At 34.3% G+C, this 18,371-nt stretch overlaps 3 protein-coding genes across 3 annotated transcripts; 2 read left to right on the forward strand and 1 right to left on the reverse strand.

Moving 5' to 3' along the window:
• The first annotated feature begins 857 nt into the window (after positions 1 to 857).
• On the forward strand, positions 858 to 2,585 carry LOC108570183 (guanine nucleotide-binding protein subunit beta-2). The gene is made up of 6 exons (XM_017931984.1): positions 858 to 994; positions 1,081 to 1,226; positions 1,337 to 1,636; positions 1,722 to 1,923; positions 2,056 to 2,272; positions 2,348 to 2,585. The coding sequence occupies exons 1-6, from the start codon at positions 926 to 928 to the stop codon at positions 2,452 to 2,454; spliced, it is 1,041 nt and encodes a 346-aa protein (XP_017787473.1). The 5' UTR covers positions 858 to 925; the 3' UTR covers positions 2,455 to 2,585.
• A 1,135-nt stretch (positions 2,586 to 3,720) lies between these two features.
• Positions 3,721 to 10,531, reverse strand: LOC108570164 (neuralized-like protein 4). Its single transcript, XM_017931957.1, has 17 exons — positions 10,349 to 10,531; positions 9,675 to 9,890; positions 9,146 to 9,595; positions 8,869 to 9,069; positions 8,569 to 8,788; positions 8,394 to 8,490; positions 8,124 to 8,300; positions 7,707 to 8,015; positions 7,437 to 7,630; positions 7,080 to 7,369; positions 6,594 to 6,987; positions 6,200 to 6,521; positions 5,926 to 6,119; positions 5,645 to 5,850; positions 4,198 to 5,570; positions 3,977 to 4,129; positions 3,721 to 3,916 (listed from the first exon to the last, which is right to left on the reverse strand). Exons 1-17 carry the CDS (start codon positions 10,529 to 10,531, stop codon positions 3,721 to 3,723), a joined length of 5,175 nt encoding a protein of 1,724 aa, XP_017787446.1.
• A 4,087-nt stretch (positions 10,532 to 14,618) lies between these two features.
• LOC108570194 (N-acetylglucosaminyl-phosphatidylinositol biosynthetic protein) lies at positions 14,619 to 16,582 on the forward strand. The gene is made up of 7 exons (XM_017931998.1): positions 14,619 to 14,677; positions 14,774 to 14,930; positions 15,006 to 15,185; positions 15,255 to 15,489; positions 15,591 to 15,888; positions 15,966 to 16,326; positions 16,398 to 16,582. The coding sequence occupies exons 1-7, from the start codon at positions 14,652 to 14,654 to the stop codon at positions 16,458 to 16,460; spliced, it is 1,320 nt and encodes a 439-aa protein (XP_017787487.1). The 5' UTR covers positions 14,619 to 14,651; the 3' UTR covers positions 16,461 to 16,582.
• The last annotated feature ends 1,789 nt before the right edge of the window (positions 16,583 to 18,371 follow it).

Here is an 18,371-nt window from a genome sequence, read left to right on the forward strand (position 1 = left end):
ACATTTCATGAATTATTTAAATATATCATAAGTAATTTCATTGTTGACTTTTTAACGTGATAAAATATAAAATACATTTACTATTACTTCATGCAATTATGTAATGGAATATAACGTCACTCACCTCTGCTACAAGATATGATATTTGCTTCATAATGCTTAAAAGTATTGATCTGTTGCAATAAAATTGTTGGATCATCTTGATGTGACACGCACTCATTCACATCTCGAATCGAACTGAAACAATGTTCTTCAGCTAATGTGTTTATGGCTGCATAACTTAACAATAAAATACCAAATAGCATAATATTTCTTCTATACGTCATGATTTTTGTATATAATAACATTGTACATAATAACTAATAAAAGATGTTATTTTCACCTTATTACAAGCAAATTTTTTAAAGATATATGTAAATAAAATATTGCTATAAATCTAACTGTGATTGATGTCATAGAACTGAATCGATCCAGATAGACAATCGAATTTATAGGAGAAATGGAATTCGAAAGCATGACCGATTACGTTTTTTGCGAGGGTTCGAGTACTGTAACCGCGTATTTTTTGTTTGTATTTTCCACTTCCTGGAACTTTCTGATACTTCTTGTACGAAGAATAATGCAGAATTTTTGGTATTACAAGTGAACAATTGCATTATACAAAAAATTACGCACATGGAATAATAAGGGTCATCGTGTATGTAGAATGTAGGTAATTGAGTTAGGCCGGAGAGCCAAACTAATGCCCAACAAATAAGATTAAGCGTTGATTTAATACAATTACTGGGGCAGCAGTGTAGACGATGCTGAGGCTTCTTTTACATTTTGATAAAAATTTGTTCGCAGTAACCGCACGTCCATCACTATCAGTGTTTCGTTCTCAGTTTCATAGTAGTTTCCAAACAAAGCAACCCTCGACTAGAAAATGGGGAAGGATGATGCGGAGACGGTAGCTCTAAAGAAAGAACTGGAAGATTTAATCAATAAATGCAAGGTTGTACTAACAAAGATTTATAACAAAAAATTGTAATGGAATTTAAGTTTTGATAGCGACTAAAAACTTATTTCATTGCATATAAGGAAGATCAAAAGAAACAACAGGATACAACTTTGGAAGAAACATGCAGCAGTCTAGCAGATGCTCCAAAAGTTAAATTATCTACGAAAAAATTGCTAAAGGGGCATATCAACAAGGTGAATTCGGTGCATTTCAGTGGCGACAGTAGGTCAGTCTCGACCGTTAATTCTTTCATTTGCCCGTGAAATCAACCGTAACAAACGTGTTCTCATTCTTGATTCACTGAGTTGAGTATTGACAAGATTCGGTTATTTTCAGGCATTGCGTGACAGGTTCTTTAGACGGAAAATTAATCATTTGGGACTCATGGACCGGAAACAAGGTTCAGGTGATTCCATTACGCTCAGCGTGGGTGATGTCAGTAGCTTTTGCACCGTCCGGAAATTTTGTTGCTTGCGGTGGTATGGACAATATGTGCACTGTCTACGATGTGAACAATCGTGATGCCACAGGATCGGCCAAAATAGTCCGAGAGTTATTAGGATACGAAGGATTCCTTTCCTCCTGCAGATTCTTGGAAGATAAGAAGATTATCACTGGATCTGGTGATATGAAAATGTATTCGCTTCTGAAATCAATGATAGATAATATGTAGTTACTTTTGCTTGATAGTTGTTTCATAATTGCTTTAATGCCCTTTTAGCTGTATATGGGATTTAGAAGCGAACAAGAAAACGGCAGATTTCCCCGCGCATGCTGGAGATGTGGTCAGCATCAGTTTATCACCAGATATGAATACTTATGTTACTGGATCAGTAGATAGAACATGTAAACTATGGGATCTGAGAGAAGAGAATGCAAAGCAAACTTTCTTTGGACATGAAGCAGACGTTAACTCCGTTTGCGTAAGTATAGAAAATATTCTATACCTCTTTGTGCTTAATGTTGCCATCTAAAAATACAATTGTTTTTTCTGTGCGATAATTTATAAAATCTTCTACTGACCTTACATTAATTCAGAGTTACGTTTGATTCAGTACCACCCTTCCGGACAAGCTTTTGTAACAGCTTCAGAAGACAAGACAGCAAGATTGTGGGATATCAGATCGGATCAGCAACTAGCTACATATAAGCCACCAAATTCGAACCCAGGATTTACATCATGCGGTTTATCCTTTAGCGGAAGATTCATATTTTGTGGAAGTGATGACAATTCTATCCATATATGGGATACTCTAAAGAATCAATACAATGGTAAGTGTTCCATCATAGACTTTAATACCAAACAAACATTTGTAAATTCTAATTGAGTTTACCTTTTACTCGAAGGTGTTTTAACGGGCCACGAGAACCGGGTAACATCGCTTAGCGTTACTGGAAATGGCATGGCTGTTGCTACTTGTTCCTGGGACCAAAATGTTCGAATTTGGGTATAATCTGACAAATTTGAAGAAGAGTGGAAAAGGAATAAAAGAGAGGTCCTATCTTTTGTTGAAATGTTCTTCACTGATATTTTGCGTTCCCCATGAAGTTTTTGATACAGGAAAAAGTAGGTCTACAGGGTGTCTACAAGGAAACTATACATTATATACATTAAATTAAACGATGTACCACAAAATATTAATTTATATGAATAAGTGCCTGTACTGTATGTTGAAAATTGAGGTTTATCCCTCCAGGAAAACTTAAAAATAGTTACTGGATTTTTAGTTCTTGATAATAATCTCGTTTTTTAACTGAAAAGTAAACAGTATTAGGAGAAAAAAATAAAATGCAAAGTAAAACGTATAATGATAACAGACTGAATGAATTGTGTTGTGAAAAATAGACACACTGATGTTTTTCTTTCCACTTATATTATTTGTATGCATTTATAAATAGTGCACATGATATTCACAAAGAAAAACTGCAATTCTAAACAGCGTATTTGAAAATATAGTTATTACATTTCCCGAATATATTCAATTTTGTGGGAATTTGATTTTTCAACTCTCTACAGTAGCCTCGTATTGTGATTTACAATGGTATCACTTTATTTCTACATTATACAGATAATATGTCTCTTCATCGATGCTGCAAAGTAGTGCTTTAAAAAAAATAGAAAGAGAGAGAGAGAGAGAGAGAGAGAGAGAGAGAGATTTTTATCTGTTACTAATACTTAAAGATTTGGTATTCGTTAGGCGTAAAGCTTTAAGGGTTAAGGTGCTTCTTTAATGTAGCAACGAACCTTTGGTGTAAATCTGTTCAACACAATTCTCGTGAACCTAGGCCAGTGGCTACATTAAACGTGTAACATAATACATATGTACTATGTATTCGATATACATGCTACTGTATAATTTAATGAACTGATTATAGAAATTTGTTCGACCCACAGTCGATAAATTACATCTATCATGAAGCTCCCTTTTTTTTTTAACGCTGCATACTGAATTAAGAGCAAGGTAACGAAAACCTCAACAGATCTTTACGAAACGATCGTTATCATTTATACTGAAATACTTAACATGGAATTCAACGTAAATATACACGACGTAGATTCGACGGAATAATTCAAGATAAAAAATTGATCTTAAAAAATATCTTACGGTAATTATATTACGTTACATAATGCTTATGTACATTCGTCAACCTTAAATGAAAGTGCGCCTCTCGTAGCAAGCCGCACCGTGGAACACTTTCTCACTGTTATGCCATATAAATTAAAATCCATCGAGGTGTATCAAGAGGGCCACGATCACCGTAGCCCCGGCTTCTTTGGTAGCCCACTTTATAGATTCGAACTGCGGATCATCGCTGTCTTTGCCACCAGGACTGATCGTATACGAGCCGGGCCTCACTAATAATTGGAATGCCGTGGAAACATTCAACTTTTTATTCGATTGCGTATCGATGTACCTAAGAAACACGAGGGTTTTAGATGAATAATCGAACATTGCTATAAATGAAAATACTTACGGGTACTTCCTGGTAAATTCTTCGGATGCTGCATACTTTATGCTAGGAGAAAAGACTACCTGAGGATTTTGGTCTTCAGCCTTTGTATTCATCGTTAAATTACTCACGTCCAATTGCTCTTTTGTCATAAGTTCTCCCGTATCAAGAATCAGCCTATAACCCAGAAGTAAAATTAAAGTTATTTCAATGAAAGTTACCTATAATTAACATACTTCATTTACCTGATCGCATCGAGACGTATACCATAAAAAGCAACATGCCACTTATCAGTTGTACTATGCGGAATCTGATTGGCATTAATACTTTGTTTCAATGGAAATCTGGTCCACCCAATTGGGACAGCAAACTCTGCCGGTGGTTCGCCTTTTTTACAAATTGCACTATCCCCTTCTACTTTATAACAGTTGCTACAGTAACACAGTACATCTTCTAGGGAAAAGAATTCATCCGGTAGAACCAGTGACTTTTTCAGCCTCATACACGTTTTCAAATACTCGCACTTTTTCGAAGGTATAATGTTCGTTCCAAGAGGAGTGGACGGTAACGATGGAGCTTGCAGCAGTTGCAACGAAGGTGCGTTATGAATAAGGACTGTATTTTGTCCTAAAATAGTTGTATTTCCGCCAATAGAATTATCGACGGTCACCGCATTGTTCCAGCAGGACACGTTTGAACGCACATCGTTGAAACTAGAAGAAACAGTGTTCGAAATATCAGATGTTGCATTACTCAGTGTATTCTGAGACGAGAATGTCTGTGACGAGCTTAATATATTAATAGACGTATTATTTTGATGTGAAGTGCTTAAATTATTTCCTTGACTATTGGACGCTATGCTTTCGTTTATCGCATTATTAGCGTTAGTATTTAAGTTAGTTATATTACTGGTACTGTTTGCGGTGCCATTTTTAATATTAATATTAGTCGCGTTATTTATCTCTACATTTGTACATTCATTTCTAATACTCGAATTTTCTGAATGGCTGTGCAATATCGCGCTATTATTTAGCTGATTTGAATTGTCGTAACTCTTGTTTTTAATACTTCGTGCTATTTCATGGCTTATGTCCGTACTCGATTCCAAATTATTACTGTCTGAGTTACTGGGCACTGCTTTGTTCTCGATATTATTCGCTAAATGCACATTGTCGTTGTTACACGTTGAATATACTACAATGTCATCGTCTTTAGTGTTTGAACTGCACTGACTCGGCATACTCGGTGAGGTAGAGGAAGATAAATCCGAAGAAATTGCTGCGATGATGTTTTCTTTCTCATGACACTCTAAGTCTGCTTTCTCTCTTGAGTTTTCAGCATCCTCCAGCTTTGTTCTTATACTTTCTATAGACGTTACAACGTTGTTAACAGTAGTAGTAGATGAAAACGACTCCCCGTTGTTTCCAACAATGGAAACTTGTTCACACTGTCCATACAGATCAAATACAGCATAAACATAAGGGGGTAAATCCGTTGCAGCTACGCCTTGATCCACACCGTTGGTAATTAAATGTAACCTGTTATCGTCATCGATAAACAAACCTACTACATTATTAGACTGAAGACTTTCCAAAGTAGCTCCGTATTTTGTTTTTACCTAATGAATAAAAATAAAATGAACTATTATTATACATTTCATATCTTATATGTATAAATTCGATAAATACTCACCCTAATACCATTGTGTGATATCCAGTCACTACAAATAATCCACGAATGTTTTTTAAAACCAAGAGCGGTCAAAGGAAAGTTAGCTTTTTCTGGTGAGATGCAAGTTACGCCACATAGAATGTTAGAGACCCATCGTTCGTTCAGCCTCTCTATTTTCACTAAAAATGGCTTGCCTTTTATTAAGGGACGACTAGACATTACCACTCCTTAAAACACACAATACATAGTGTAAGAAAATATTAAAATGAATAAATATATATATGTACAAGAATAAATCATACCTTGATTGTAACTTGCAACCCTCCGAGCAATAGTTTTAGTTTCAAGTTGTATATTTCTACCATGATTCTCATGAAACTCGTAAATCCAATCGCTTTCCCCTACTAAATGAGCAGCAGATTGCGTTGGGGTGAGTGTTGTATCGTTTATTAATTTTCCTTCAGATACATCTACCGATGTATCCATTCCAACGTCACTATATATAAAATAATATAACTATATCTAATTTGAGAAATAAAGGAATAGATACATTGAATATGATTGGCGCAAACATACTTTCGTAAAACAGGCGGCATAGGATCTAATAGTAACTCCAAAGAGTCTTGCAATCTCAAACTAGCATTCGGAGACACCGCATTGTTTTGTTGTTTAGTACTTGTTATATGTACAGCCACTGTACTACCAAAAAGATCGACCACAGCGTATACCATTTCTGGTATATCTGACGCGGCTACACCCATGTCTTCTCCATTTATATAAAATTTTAAGTTACCCTCGTGCGTACGCTTCATTCCAATTTTATCACCAACACGCAACCATTCCAAACTTGGACAGTAATTCATACACAAAACGTATCCATTATGTCTTACCTCATTACCTGGATACAGAAAATTTCAGTGCATAACAAATACTATAAATATGCATTGTATTTACTTTATTATAATATTACCTATTAAGTACCAAGCATCTGTTGAAATGGATCCTATACCAGGTACAAGGTTTATAGATGTCAACCATTTTCCACTTTCATTTTTCACAACACCTATCCTTAAACAGCCGCTCCATTTCCGGTCGGCTTCTTGAATGGCAATTTCGAAAATTTCATTATTCTCTAATGGTGTTTCGCTTAATAATATAGCATCATTGGGCTCTCCACATCTAGTCGCTACCGTTCTATCGCTATTCAATTGAATATTCAAGCCAACAGACTCGTGAAACTTATGCATTATTTCTGCTTGAGCTTGAAGTTGTATTACGGATGTAGGCTGTTGACTAGTACTATTTTCCGATGGCAAATACTGTTGTGTCATTGGATCCCTGCGTTCTGGTAGTACAATTGTGACCTAATAATTTGATGCGTGCATATAATGTAAATACTATATCGCTTTTTTTTTTAATGATTTTTTATCTAGAAAACAACTACAGCTTCACATACCTGAACACACTGACCATACAAATCAATCACAGGATATACGTGCGGTGGTAAACCTGTACAAGCAGCTCCCTGATCTACTCCATCTAAATAATAATGCAAGCTACCATCTGAACATCGCATCATGCCAATGCGATTACCTTCTACTAACTTGTCTAAATCACAGGCATAATTATTTCGTAGAGTAACACCATCACGCATAACATTAGATCCAGACAAAATCCAAGTATCGTGATCGATGTCTGTCATCGTAGATGGAAATTCCAATTCGTCGGGTCTTATAAGTGTCACGCCTAGAAAATATTCTTATTGGTACCTTATTGGAAAACAATAACATGATATTTATTTTTAAATATAAACCTGCTTCGATCGCGCCTGTCCATCTATCAACCATTTTATCAATAGTCACTTCAAACATTTCGCCATCGCGAAGAGCACGATTTGCAATCACGATGGCTTCGTTGAATTCTCCTAAAGCTCTAGGCCTTAATGCAGTCAACCCATTGTTTATTATTTTTGCATTCTTACCATGTATATGATGAAACCTCAAATCACTACTCAGAAAAAATAATTAATAAGAAATATTTTCAATTCTATGTTTCAGAATAAATAATATTATATACTACGAACCTATATAAAGTTGTATTGCTAAAGCTTGAATTATTTGTAGTGGGACTATAGAGGTCTGTATTGTCAACTATAGTTGCTTGTGCTGCCTGTCCATAAAGATCTATAACACCGTAAACTCTTTCAGGCACGTTCATTGCCGCTGCTCCTTGATCAGCACCATTCACATAAAAGTGCAACGTTGCGTTATCTTTTCTCATTACACCTACACGATCCCCAACTTGTAGTCGATCGAGATTCTGCCCATATTGATCTATTATAGTAGTACCATTATGCAACACTCCATTTTCTGTCATCATCCACGTGCCGGATCTGCAAGGGACATGACCACCTTCGAGCAATAACACGGGCGATAAACTTAACATAAATTTAAGACAATATATATGTATTAAAATAATTTGGAAATGTTATTTTACATACCTAACGTTTGTCATAGTAAAAGGAAATTCCAGTTCAGTCGGGGAATGTGTGGTAACTCCTATTTCAATAGATCCTGCCCATTTTGTTACAATTTTGTCTAATCTCACTTCAAATAATTCATTTGGTTTCAATGGTCTCGATGTTAATACAACACCGTTGTTAAAATCGTCTATTATGCTAAAAAAAACATTGATATATGAATTTTATTCCAAAATTTTAAAATTATTTTATTTAAAAATTCCTGAATCTTTCATATAAATTTTTATTTACTTAGACCTATGCGCAGTACGTCCATTATTAATCACTTCAACATGTGACCCACAAAAGGAATGAAACATGAGTCTGTCTGGTGGTTCTTCTTCTGCTTCTAGACATTAAATGTACCCCAAATGTTTGCAGTAGTTTATTAATAATAAAACGCAGGATATTAATATTGTGCTCTTACCATTTAGACCTTGCAATTGCAACGTGTTCCTTCTAGTAACTAAATTTTGTTCCTCTCTTTCATCACGATCGACGATTGTCACTTTTACGGTCATACCATACAAATCTATAACACCCCACACATCTGCAGGTACTTTAGCCGCAATACCTTGGTCTAATCCATTTATTAAATAATGAAGATTCCCATTTCTTCGCCTTATCATACCTACTCTATCACCTTCCTATGTAACACAGTTTTTTAATAAATCGTACCTGACATAAAATATTATTGATACTACTATTTTCGTTTAATATTACTTACCCTTAATTCATCTAGATTAAATTCTCCATATTCACGATACGTGCCTTTTCCATTTACCAAAATTCCACATCCCGACATCATTGTTGTTCCCGATCGCATATTAGTCATTGTTGCTGGAAATTCTAATGCTGTTGGGCTGTGTATAGTAACTCCAACTTCTATACTACCTGACCATTTGTGCACAAGTCTATCAATTCGTACCTACAATAATGTAAATCATGATAAAGCCTTTTGTATTGAAAGTTATGTATTTTATTCTTTATTTTCTTTGATATACCTCAAATAGTTCATTATCCCTTAATGGCCTATGAGTCATTACTACCCCATTATTAAATTCATCTAAGGGTCGTCGCCTTTCTGCTGTTCTGGCATTATTGGACAACTTTACCAGTGAGCCAACCCTTTCATGAAACCTCAGTCTATCCTCTCTAATAGCAGCAGGGCTTGGATTCTTGGGTAAATTAACATTAACATTAACATTTAAATTAACATTCAAATTAGCGACTAGATTTGTTGTTGAGGAATTAGATGCTTCTCCAAGAGCATAATCATTATTAATTTCAACTTCATCTTTTGGCTCATTACATAAAGCAGAGTAAATTGGTGGGCGAGTTATAGTCACTTGCACACAATCACCATACATATCTACAACTGCAAAAATGCGTTCTGGAATATTGGATACAGCTACACCTTGAGAGACACCATTGATGTAAAATATCAGCTCATGCTATAATTGGAAAAAAACAAGCAATAAATAAAAAAAGTTTTCAATACAAATATTCTAACATTAATAAATGATGACTCACGTTAGATGTCCTCAGTACTCCTAAAGTACTTCCTTGTTCTAATTCATTCAGATCCATTCCATATATTTCTACTGACCGTATTCCATCGTGAACAATACCAGAATTGGTCATAATCCATGTTCCTTGACATAGATTAGTAGCACATGCTGGTAATTCTATTATTTCTGGATCACATACTGTTACTCCAATTTCTATGCTACCACTCCAAGATATCATCTGCATAACATGAAGTTGTACATGTTACAATATTTGAATTACCAAAAAAGTAATTCAATGTAAGATCATTGGTGTTTTGGACAGAAATTATTAGTTCCTTACTTATATATTTTGTTGTTGCACACATGTACTTAATAAAGACGATAACAAAGAATTATAAAATACAACGTATGAATGTGTAATAATTGTAGATTTTAATAATACAATACGAAATCTATAACGAATCATAAAAAAAAAGTTAAAGACAATAAACAAACTGCGATTATTTACGATTTAAATTATTAACGGTACATTGTACGACAGTTTTTAATAGGAGTATGGAACACTTGTAATTTCTGAAAAAATAAATCGTTAATTAAAAACTTTAAATCATCAACATTGTAAACAACGTTTTGACAGATGCGAGGACCAGCGATCCACTAGCAAACTAGACGGGCTCGAAGTTTACGATTTGGTACCTTTCTATCGATGCGAACTTCGAAAAGTTCTTCATTATTGAGCGGCTCCGCGCTGAGAACCAACCCGTAATTATATTCTGAAACATCCCGTACGGCCGTGCGATTGTTGTTTGTCAAAGTTACACGATGACCGCATCGTTGATGAAACATGTCGACCATTTGTTGTGCACCGACCGTCGACATATAACCAAACCATATATTACCTTCTTCTTTCCACTATCTCTTTGTCCTTCTTTAACCACTTCCTTCTATATATATTCTGTCTCACTCTCTGTTTTGTCTGTCTCTCTGCGCGCAGTCATGAACGATGTAATAATTGCAACTTTATGGATAAAATAGGGGCGATCGTATGCATACTTTGCTATACCTTTCTCTAGCAATTCCTGATTGGATGATGTTAACTCTAAAATAGGGGTTTTATTTAAAATTTAAAAATTAATGATAAACAGATAAAGTACAATAAAGAAATAAAAATAAAATTACAAAATATGAAAATTATTATGTATTGGTGAGCACGTTTTGAGAAACTATTATTTAGAAATACAATTTATAATATTGTATGTCCCATGATCTTCCCGCAAAGAAACAAGGTCTATCCTGTACCTCGTCTGTGCTTGCACCTAACACATTTTTGTGTCCAGCGTTCTGAAATACCGAAAATCAGAATTTTTGTTATGCCCCCTACAATATGAAGCGGTGAGTTTAGGAAATACATACAATGCAACCATCAAAGATGGTAAAGTCTACAGATGTAAAAAATTCTCTTTTATTAAATTTGCATATAAAGACTTGGGTAGAACTGTTCACGATCTTTTAACAGCAGTAGAACATGCGCATGTGATGAATCATCTAGTAATAAAGAATTACGTTACTTTTTTATTTGTAATTTCATATTTACGTTTAATTCCAATTCCAACCACTACTAATGTTGTAATCTTATTCTATGCTGAATCGGTAACATTGGTAGCGACACGAAAATGGTAAAGGTCTTCTCAGCCCGAAAGCCCCGGACTAAAAATCCCATAAGGTGAAAGGTCTACCTTATACATCGTTTGTGGTAGAAGATAAACCGTAGCGCCAACGATGAGGAAAATGATGTCGATGTAAGAACTGCCTGTGATATGAATTAAACGCGACGCTTGGGTTTATGCCTAATAATTAACAAGGATCGTGGATTCTGGGTTTAACGGTTAAGACTTTAGCATTGGAATAAAGATTTAACTAGAAGTTGAATTTAAATAATTGAAATACAATTAAAATATAGAACGACTAAAACTAAAATTCAAATTAGAAAACAGAGTTCGTGTTTTAACTTACAATTCTGTTATACTTTTTACGTTTATACAAACTTATTTATTTATGTATACCATTTTACCATTTTGAGTAAATAAGAGTAGACCACCTCGCATAACGTAAAAACAATTGAAGGACGATTAGTGAACAAGAGAATAACGTTTGAGCTTTCTAGGTGCTTTCAGGGATTTACGAAAGCATGCACTACGTCGGTACTTTAAGGTACAAATTACAATTTAACAATAAGGTAAGGTCTTTATCCTATGTTACAATAAATACGAGCTATATTTAAATATAAAATAAAATTATGATTATAGTTACATTTAGTTCGCTATGAATATACAGGGTGTCCCGTAACTCCTCGAACACCCGGAAATGGGGGGTTGCTGGGGTGACTCTGAACAACTGTTTCCTTTACCAAAATGTTGTTTGAAGCTTCATTTTTGAATTATTAACGAAAAACACTGGCCAATCAGAGCGCGCGTAGAGCCCGCGCTCAGGGACGAAGAACAGAGTCTCATCCGTGCGTGATGGAACAAATGCGTACGCGTGACTTCTCGGTTATCGGTCGCTGTCAAAAACATTTGACTTTGCACCGCTATTTTTATAAGGCTTAGAGAAATGGTTTTTTTTGCCGTCGCACAGTGTTTCGCGTATATGGGCGTTCGGGACAAAACTCATAACTTCTAAGCTAATCAATTTTCAACCTAAGTCCTCTAATACTTTTTTGAAGAGAATTCTCATATGCATTGATTGGCACATAAAAAAATGTTTTCATTAAAAAAAATTATAGTGATCTTTATTTTTTATTGAATAAAAAGCTTTTTGTAAATTTTTACTAACGCAATTTATTATCAACTGATTATAATTTTAATTTCGATTTATCACGACTTGTCACATCGTGTCACGTCGTGTCAAGTCATGTCACGATTTGTCACACCATGTCACGTCGTGTTACGTCATGTCACGACTTGTCACACTATGTCACGTCGTGTTACGTCATGTCACGTCGTGTTACGTCGTGTCACGTCGTGTCACATCGTCCGGGTCATCCGGGGATATCGCACGGTGTCATGCGAAGGCGGTCATGCTCCGCAAAGAGGTGGCGTTGCGAGAGCGGGAGCGGGAGGGAGAGGAGGAGAGCCCGTGGAAGAGGATGATGAGGAGTGGAGGAGGAAGAGGAAGAGGAGGAGTGGCCGAGGAAGAGGAAGAGGAGGAGTGGCCGAGGAAGAGGAAGAGGAGGAGAGGCCGAGGAAGAGGAAGAGGAGGAGTGGCCGAGGAAGAGGAAAAGGAGGAGTGGCCGAGAAAGAGGTAGAGGAGGAGAGGGGGACATCATATGAGTTCACCGACCCGTTCGTAACATCAGCTGTTTCGGATTACCTGGATAAGTCAGGATCGACACACTGACCCAGTTCCGTCGAAGCAGATTAATTCGTGGATGAATGGGTAAGTTTTTCATAAGTAATAAACCACTTTATTCCTTTCGGATAACGAATAAAAGTGTCGAACACAGTTATTAAACGACTTTCTTGTTATTCATGAAAAAGAAAAAAAAATACGTTTTGTAAATCTATGTCAATTACACACACGCTGAAAATTTCATCGTAATCGGTGGATAGATAAACAAGCAACAGGCATTGAAAGATGTAAGAATCTGCAGATTTATCACAGTTCTAAGCCGAAAGTCGTGAAATAGTGCGATTTTCACAATCTTTAACCATTTGTAGCTCATAACAACATTAACCGATTTCGATGAAATTTTCAGCGTGTGCATAATTGACATAGATCTACAAAACGTATTTTTTACATTTTCATTATGAGCTCAGATAAAAAAGTTGTAAAAACGAACTTCGCTATTTTCTTCGCGATTCAGACTAATTGCAATTTTTTAAAAAATTTATACAAACGTCGGAATGACGGCAAAAAACCATTTCTCTAAGTCTTATAAAAATAGTGGTGTAAAGTCAAATTTTTTTGACAGCGATCGATAACCGAGAAGTCACGCGTACGCATTTGTTCGATCGCGCACGGTTTAGCCTGGTCTTCGTCCCTGAGCGCGGGCTCTACGCGCACTCTAATTGGCCAGTGTTTTTCGTTAATAATTCGAAAACGAATCTTCAAACTACATTTTGGAAAAGGAAAAAGTTGTTCAGAGTCACCCCAGCAACCCCCCATTTCCGGATGTTCGAAGAGTTACGGGACACCCTGTATGTATAGGTGGGTAAGTACATTAAACTAGAGGGGTAGATTCTCATGAGAATTGCAGAGTGTGGACCTCATGTCTGGTTCGCATGAATCGTGAACATTGTGCACTTACATATTTTAACAAATATAACGAACAAAAGAAAATTTATTGTTTATTATATTTTTTTACATGGTTATGCAGTGGATCAAGGTATTCAATTTTCTTGTCAATTGAATATCGATCTTCTCGGTAGAAAATCTCGAATGTTATTGATTTTAGTAAAAACTCGAATCGAATATAATCATTTCGATTCGATTTAAAAGCACTTATCTCTGGCTGCATGTAGTATGTACATATGTATATATAATGAGTTAGCTGTGATTAACATCATGCCCTGTTTATTGATGTTACAGAAAATATTTCAATGTTGAAGGTACTCGAAGGCATGAAGATTTTGATGTTCTCAGTAAAATCTAAAGAAGATGGAAAAAATCAAATATACACACATTGTAAAAAATTATTTACATCTTATTTAACTTTTTACGAGTGTGAAACGTTTTTTGAGTTACCATTTTTCTTAAAAATAAAAATAGCTATTTAGAAGTTGTTATTCAAGTATTATTTAACGATGAAAAAACTAGTTAAAAAATTCAAAGTATAATGAGCTTATCTATGAATACCTATTTACACGTGCTTCGTTGCACGATAAGTTTTCAAACGATAAGTCTCAACAGTTTTCAAACGAATGAATTCAACAAACATTCTATTGAATGAATCACATGTGCTATTCTGATATATGAATCATGTTAGAATGTAGGTGTGACAATGAATACCACAAAACATAAAATATGGTTTGTAATTACTATATTAACAAAATGAATTTGTTTCTTTTTGTTTGTTTATCTTGTGAATTGTAAAGAAGTACTTATATATATTAAATTTTACAGTATGGTATCCGACTTTTTTTATCCTAACATGGGTGGTGTGGAGGAGCACATTTTTAATTTATCTCAATGTTTACTTGAACGTGGACATAAAGTTGTAGTGCTTACTCATTCTTACGGTGATAGAATTGGTGTACGTTATATGACAAATGGCTTGAAAGTATGTACAATGTACAGTCTATTAATAATGTTTATCAGCTATATATTTTAAGAATACAATGACTTCTTTTTCAAGGTATATTACATACCAGTAAAGGTCTTCTATAATCAATGTGTTCTTCCAACGATGATTTGTTCCATTCCTCTTATTAGATATATTTTTCTAAGGGAGGAAATTCAAATAATACATGGTCATTCTGCATTCTCTGCTCTTGCTCATGAAGGAATGTTAATTGGTCGGTTAATGGGATTGAAAGTAAGTTGTTACATAATAATTGAATATACAATATCACAGGTTACATTATCTTTATGTTTGGGATTTCAGACTATTTTTACAGATCATTCACTTTTTGGTTTTGCGGATGCGTCCGCAATTTTAACAAATAAATTTCTAGAGATATCATTAGCTGATTGCAATCATTGTATATGTGTATCACATACTGGGAAAGAGAATACAGTATTAAGGGCAAAAGTTGTAAAAGAGAAAGTTTCTGTTATTCCAAATGCAGTAGATACCACATTATTTATGCCTGATGTCAGTAAACGAAATGATAATTTTAGTAAGTCAGTTCCTTTTTTTCTTTCTTTATGCCTATGTAACATTATGAGATATTAGAAAAAGATACATAATATTACTAATATCACATATTATTAATTATAGTTACAATAGTGATAGTATCGCGACTAGTATATCGCAAAGGTGTCGACTTATTAGCTCGTATTATACCCGATATTTGTAGTCGGTACGAGAATGTGCAATTTTTAATCGCTGGAGATGGTCCTAAAAGATGGCTCATAGAGGAAGTACGAGAAAGAAATTTGTTGCAACATAGAGTTACATTACTTGGAAGTTTGGAACATTCTCAAATTAGGCATGTCTTGAACAAAGGACATATATTCCTGAATACAAGTCTGACAGAAGCATACTGTATGGCAATCGTTGAAGCTGCAGCGTGCGGGTAAAATATTAAGTAAAATTTTATTTTTTATCAAGTCATCATCGTTTACCTCAATATAATGCTCTTATCCATTATAGTTTACAAGTTGTTTCAACAAAAGTTGGTGGTATACCTGAAGTATTGCCACCTGATTTAATTTATTTAGTGGAACCTACAGTACCTGCTCTTATTGAAGGGTTGGAATCTGCTATAATAGATTACAAAGAAGGAAATATTATATGTCCTCTTAAGATGCATAAAAGAATAAGCTTATTTTATAATTGGTTTAATATCACCAAAAGAACTGAAGTAGTCTATGATGTAGTGAAACAAGAAAATAGGAAGAATTTAGGTGAACAATTAGCAAGTTATGTTCAAAGTGGAGTATTAGCATACTTGCTTGTTGTATCCTTGTGCTATATTATTTTACAAGTTTTAGAAATTCTTGTACCAAGAAAGGTAAGTTAAAAGTTTTGCAATTACAGAAGATTCTTTCTAAACATCAATTATTAACAATCATATATTTCCAGTACATTGATATCGCGAAAGATTACACGGAGATACATCCTCAAGGAGAAGGAAAAGAAGATTAGTGATTAGATGTCCGAGAAACAGAATGTGATTCAAGTATTTTATCGCAATGGTATACATTTTATATACCAATACATTCCTACCAAATATGAAGATTGTTAATAATATTACTTTTAATGTGCCTTCCCACACAAGAGGTACAATTATATACTCTTTAGTATTTTTTCTTTTTTTTAATAACTTTCATGCCGTGTAAATGTGTATGTATAAAAAGAAAATATACAATGTCTAAAGTACAAATATAATTGTTAGAAAAAATCAAATCGATTTAATGTTATTTTATTGTTACTATCCTCTATCTTCATAAACAATAATGATCGCATTATTCATAGAAATGATTTCATATGTTGTTTTAATGGTTGTTTATTATTACAGATAACACCTTACGAATCGATGTATTCGCATAATATCGCAATAGCTTATAATTACAATACTTATTCACATATCTAAAATATATTACACCATTAACAATTACTCCTTTCAAGCTACTATCATATTAAAATTTTAATACTTAAAAAATAAGAGGGTCAAATTGAAAATATAATAATATTTATTTTATTATGTTGTACGTTAGATACAATAATAATATTAATACAATATCAATGATCTGTTCTTGTCTATTTAATTATCTTTGTATTACTGTACATTTATCTATTTATACATAAATCTTTCATGTAAGGGTCTATGGTCTTCTCCTAAGAGTAGTCCTTTTGTATTAAGAGAAGATCAATGAACCTTAATTAACAACCATTATAATATTAAGAGCGGTCAGATCTGTCGCAACATTTTCCGCACTATAAACAGAGAGTATTCGAGCCATTTTGTTCCAAATATTAGTTCAATTAGGAAAAACAAGAGAAAAAAAAAACAATATTTTCAAACAGGTGCTAAAAGTTTTCTCCTTTAACTCCTTGTTAGAGGTGGGACACTTCATGAAATGTACACTTACAATTAAAACTTTACAAAAGATACTGATTTTAAATATTGGATTAATTAAATCTTACATAAACTCTTTGTTAAATATTTATCGTTAGATTGACCTCAGTATATAAGAAGGCTATGCCGACGAGAGTGAGATCCACACGTAGGCACACGCAGTAATCAATCTGGAATTCCTTTATATGTTATATAAATTTTTCAGAATCGACAGTACATACTCCTAGCGTTACACGAGCTTACTTTCATATTTTTTTCTGGTGCAAAACAGGAGAATGGAAGATAGTTTATTTCCTTTATAAATTGTACAACATGCAAGTATTATTTTTTCTTTATATATCATTGTATTCAAAGTGTTAAGAAAGTACAAGAGCTTCTTTTACCTCGCAATGACACTGCCATGAAACATACACAGTTTCTTTAATAAGTATCTTTCTTCGTTTATGGCAGCTATATGTAAATGAGACTCCGGAATAAGGAGCGGTTCGTTCTATAATACACAATGCATTGTCCTTGAACTGCTGCTTGCATTCAATCGTTCAGTCAAAATATCATTAATTTATTCTTAAAAACAGTCGTAAAACGGTCAAAAAGAAAAATTATTCAACGTATCAAACGTAAGATAATTATTTCCTTAAAACGTAGTAGCGAAATATAATCCAAGGCATAGTCGTATCATTATCGTGATGTTGCGATAAAGCAAGAAATCCATAGGATTTATATATCGTACTTGGTGCTTTCGGTACAAGCAAACACCGACGCACCCCATCAACACTGTGCTTGATCCATGATGTTCTTTTGATTACGAGCACACATTAACAATTTATTTTTGCTTGCTAAACACCTTCGTGAGCACATATTGCTTTCGACTGCGATGTTTCCGCGTGTACGAGTTATCGATCGGCATAATTTCTTTATTTACGGCGATGATAGTGAAATATTACAAAATGTTTCAATACTATATATGTATATAGTAT

Source organism: Habropoda laboriosa, unplaced genomic scaffold (genome assembly GCF_001263275.1).
Source record: "Habropoda laboriosa isolate 0110345459 unplaced genomic scaffold, ASM126327v1 scaffold80, whole genome shotgun sequence".
In the NCBI taxonomy this organism is placed as follows: Eukaryota; Metazoa; Arthropoda; class Insecta; order Hymenoptera; family Apidae; genus Habropoda; species Habropoda laboriosa.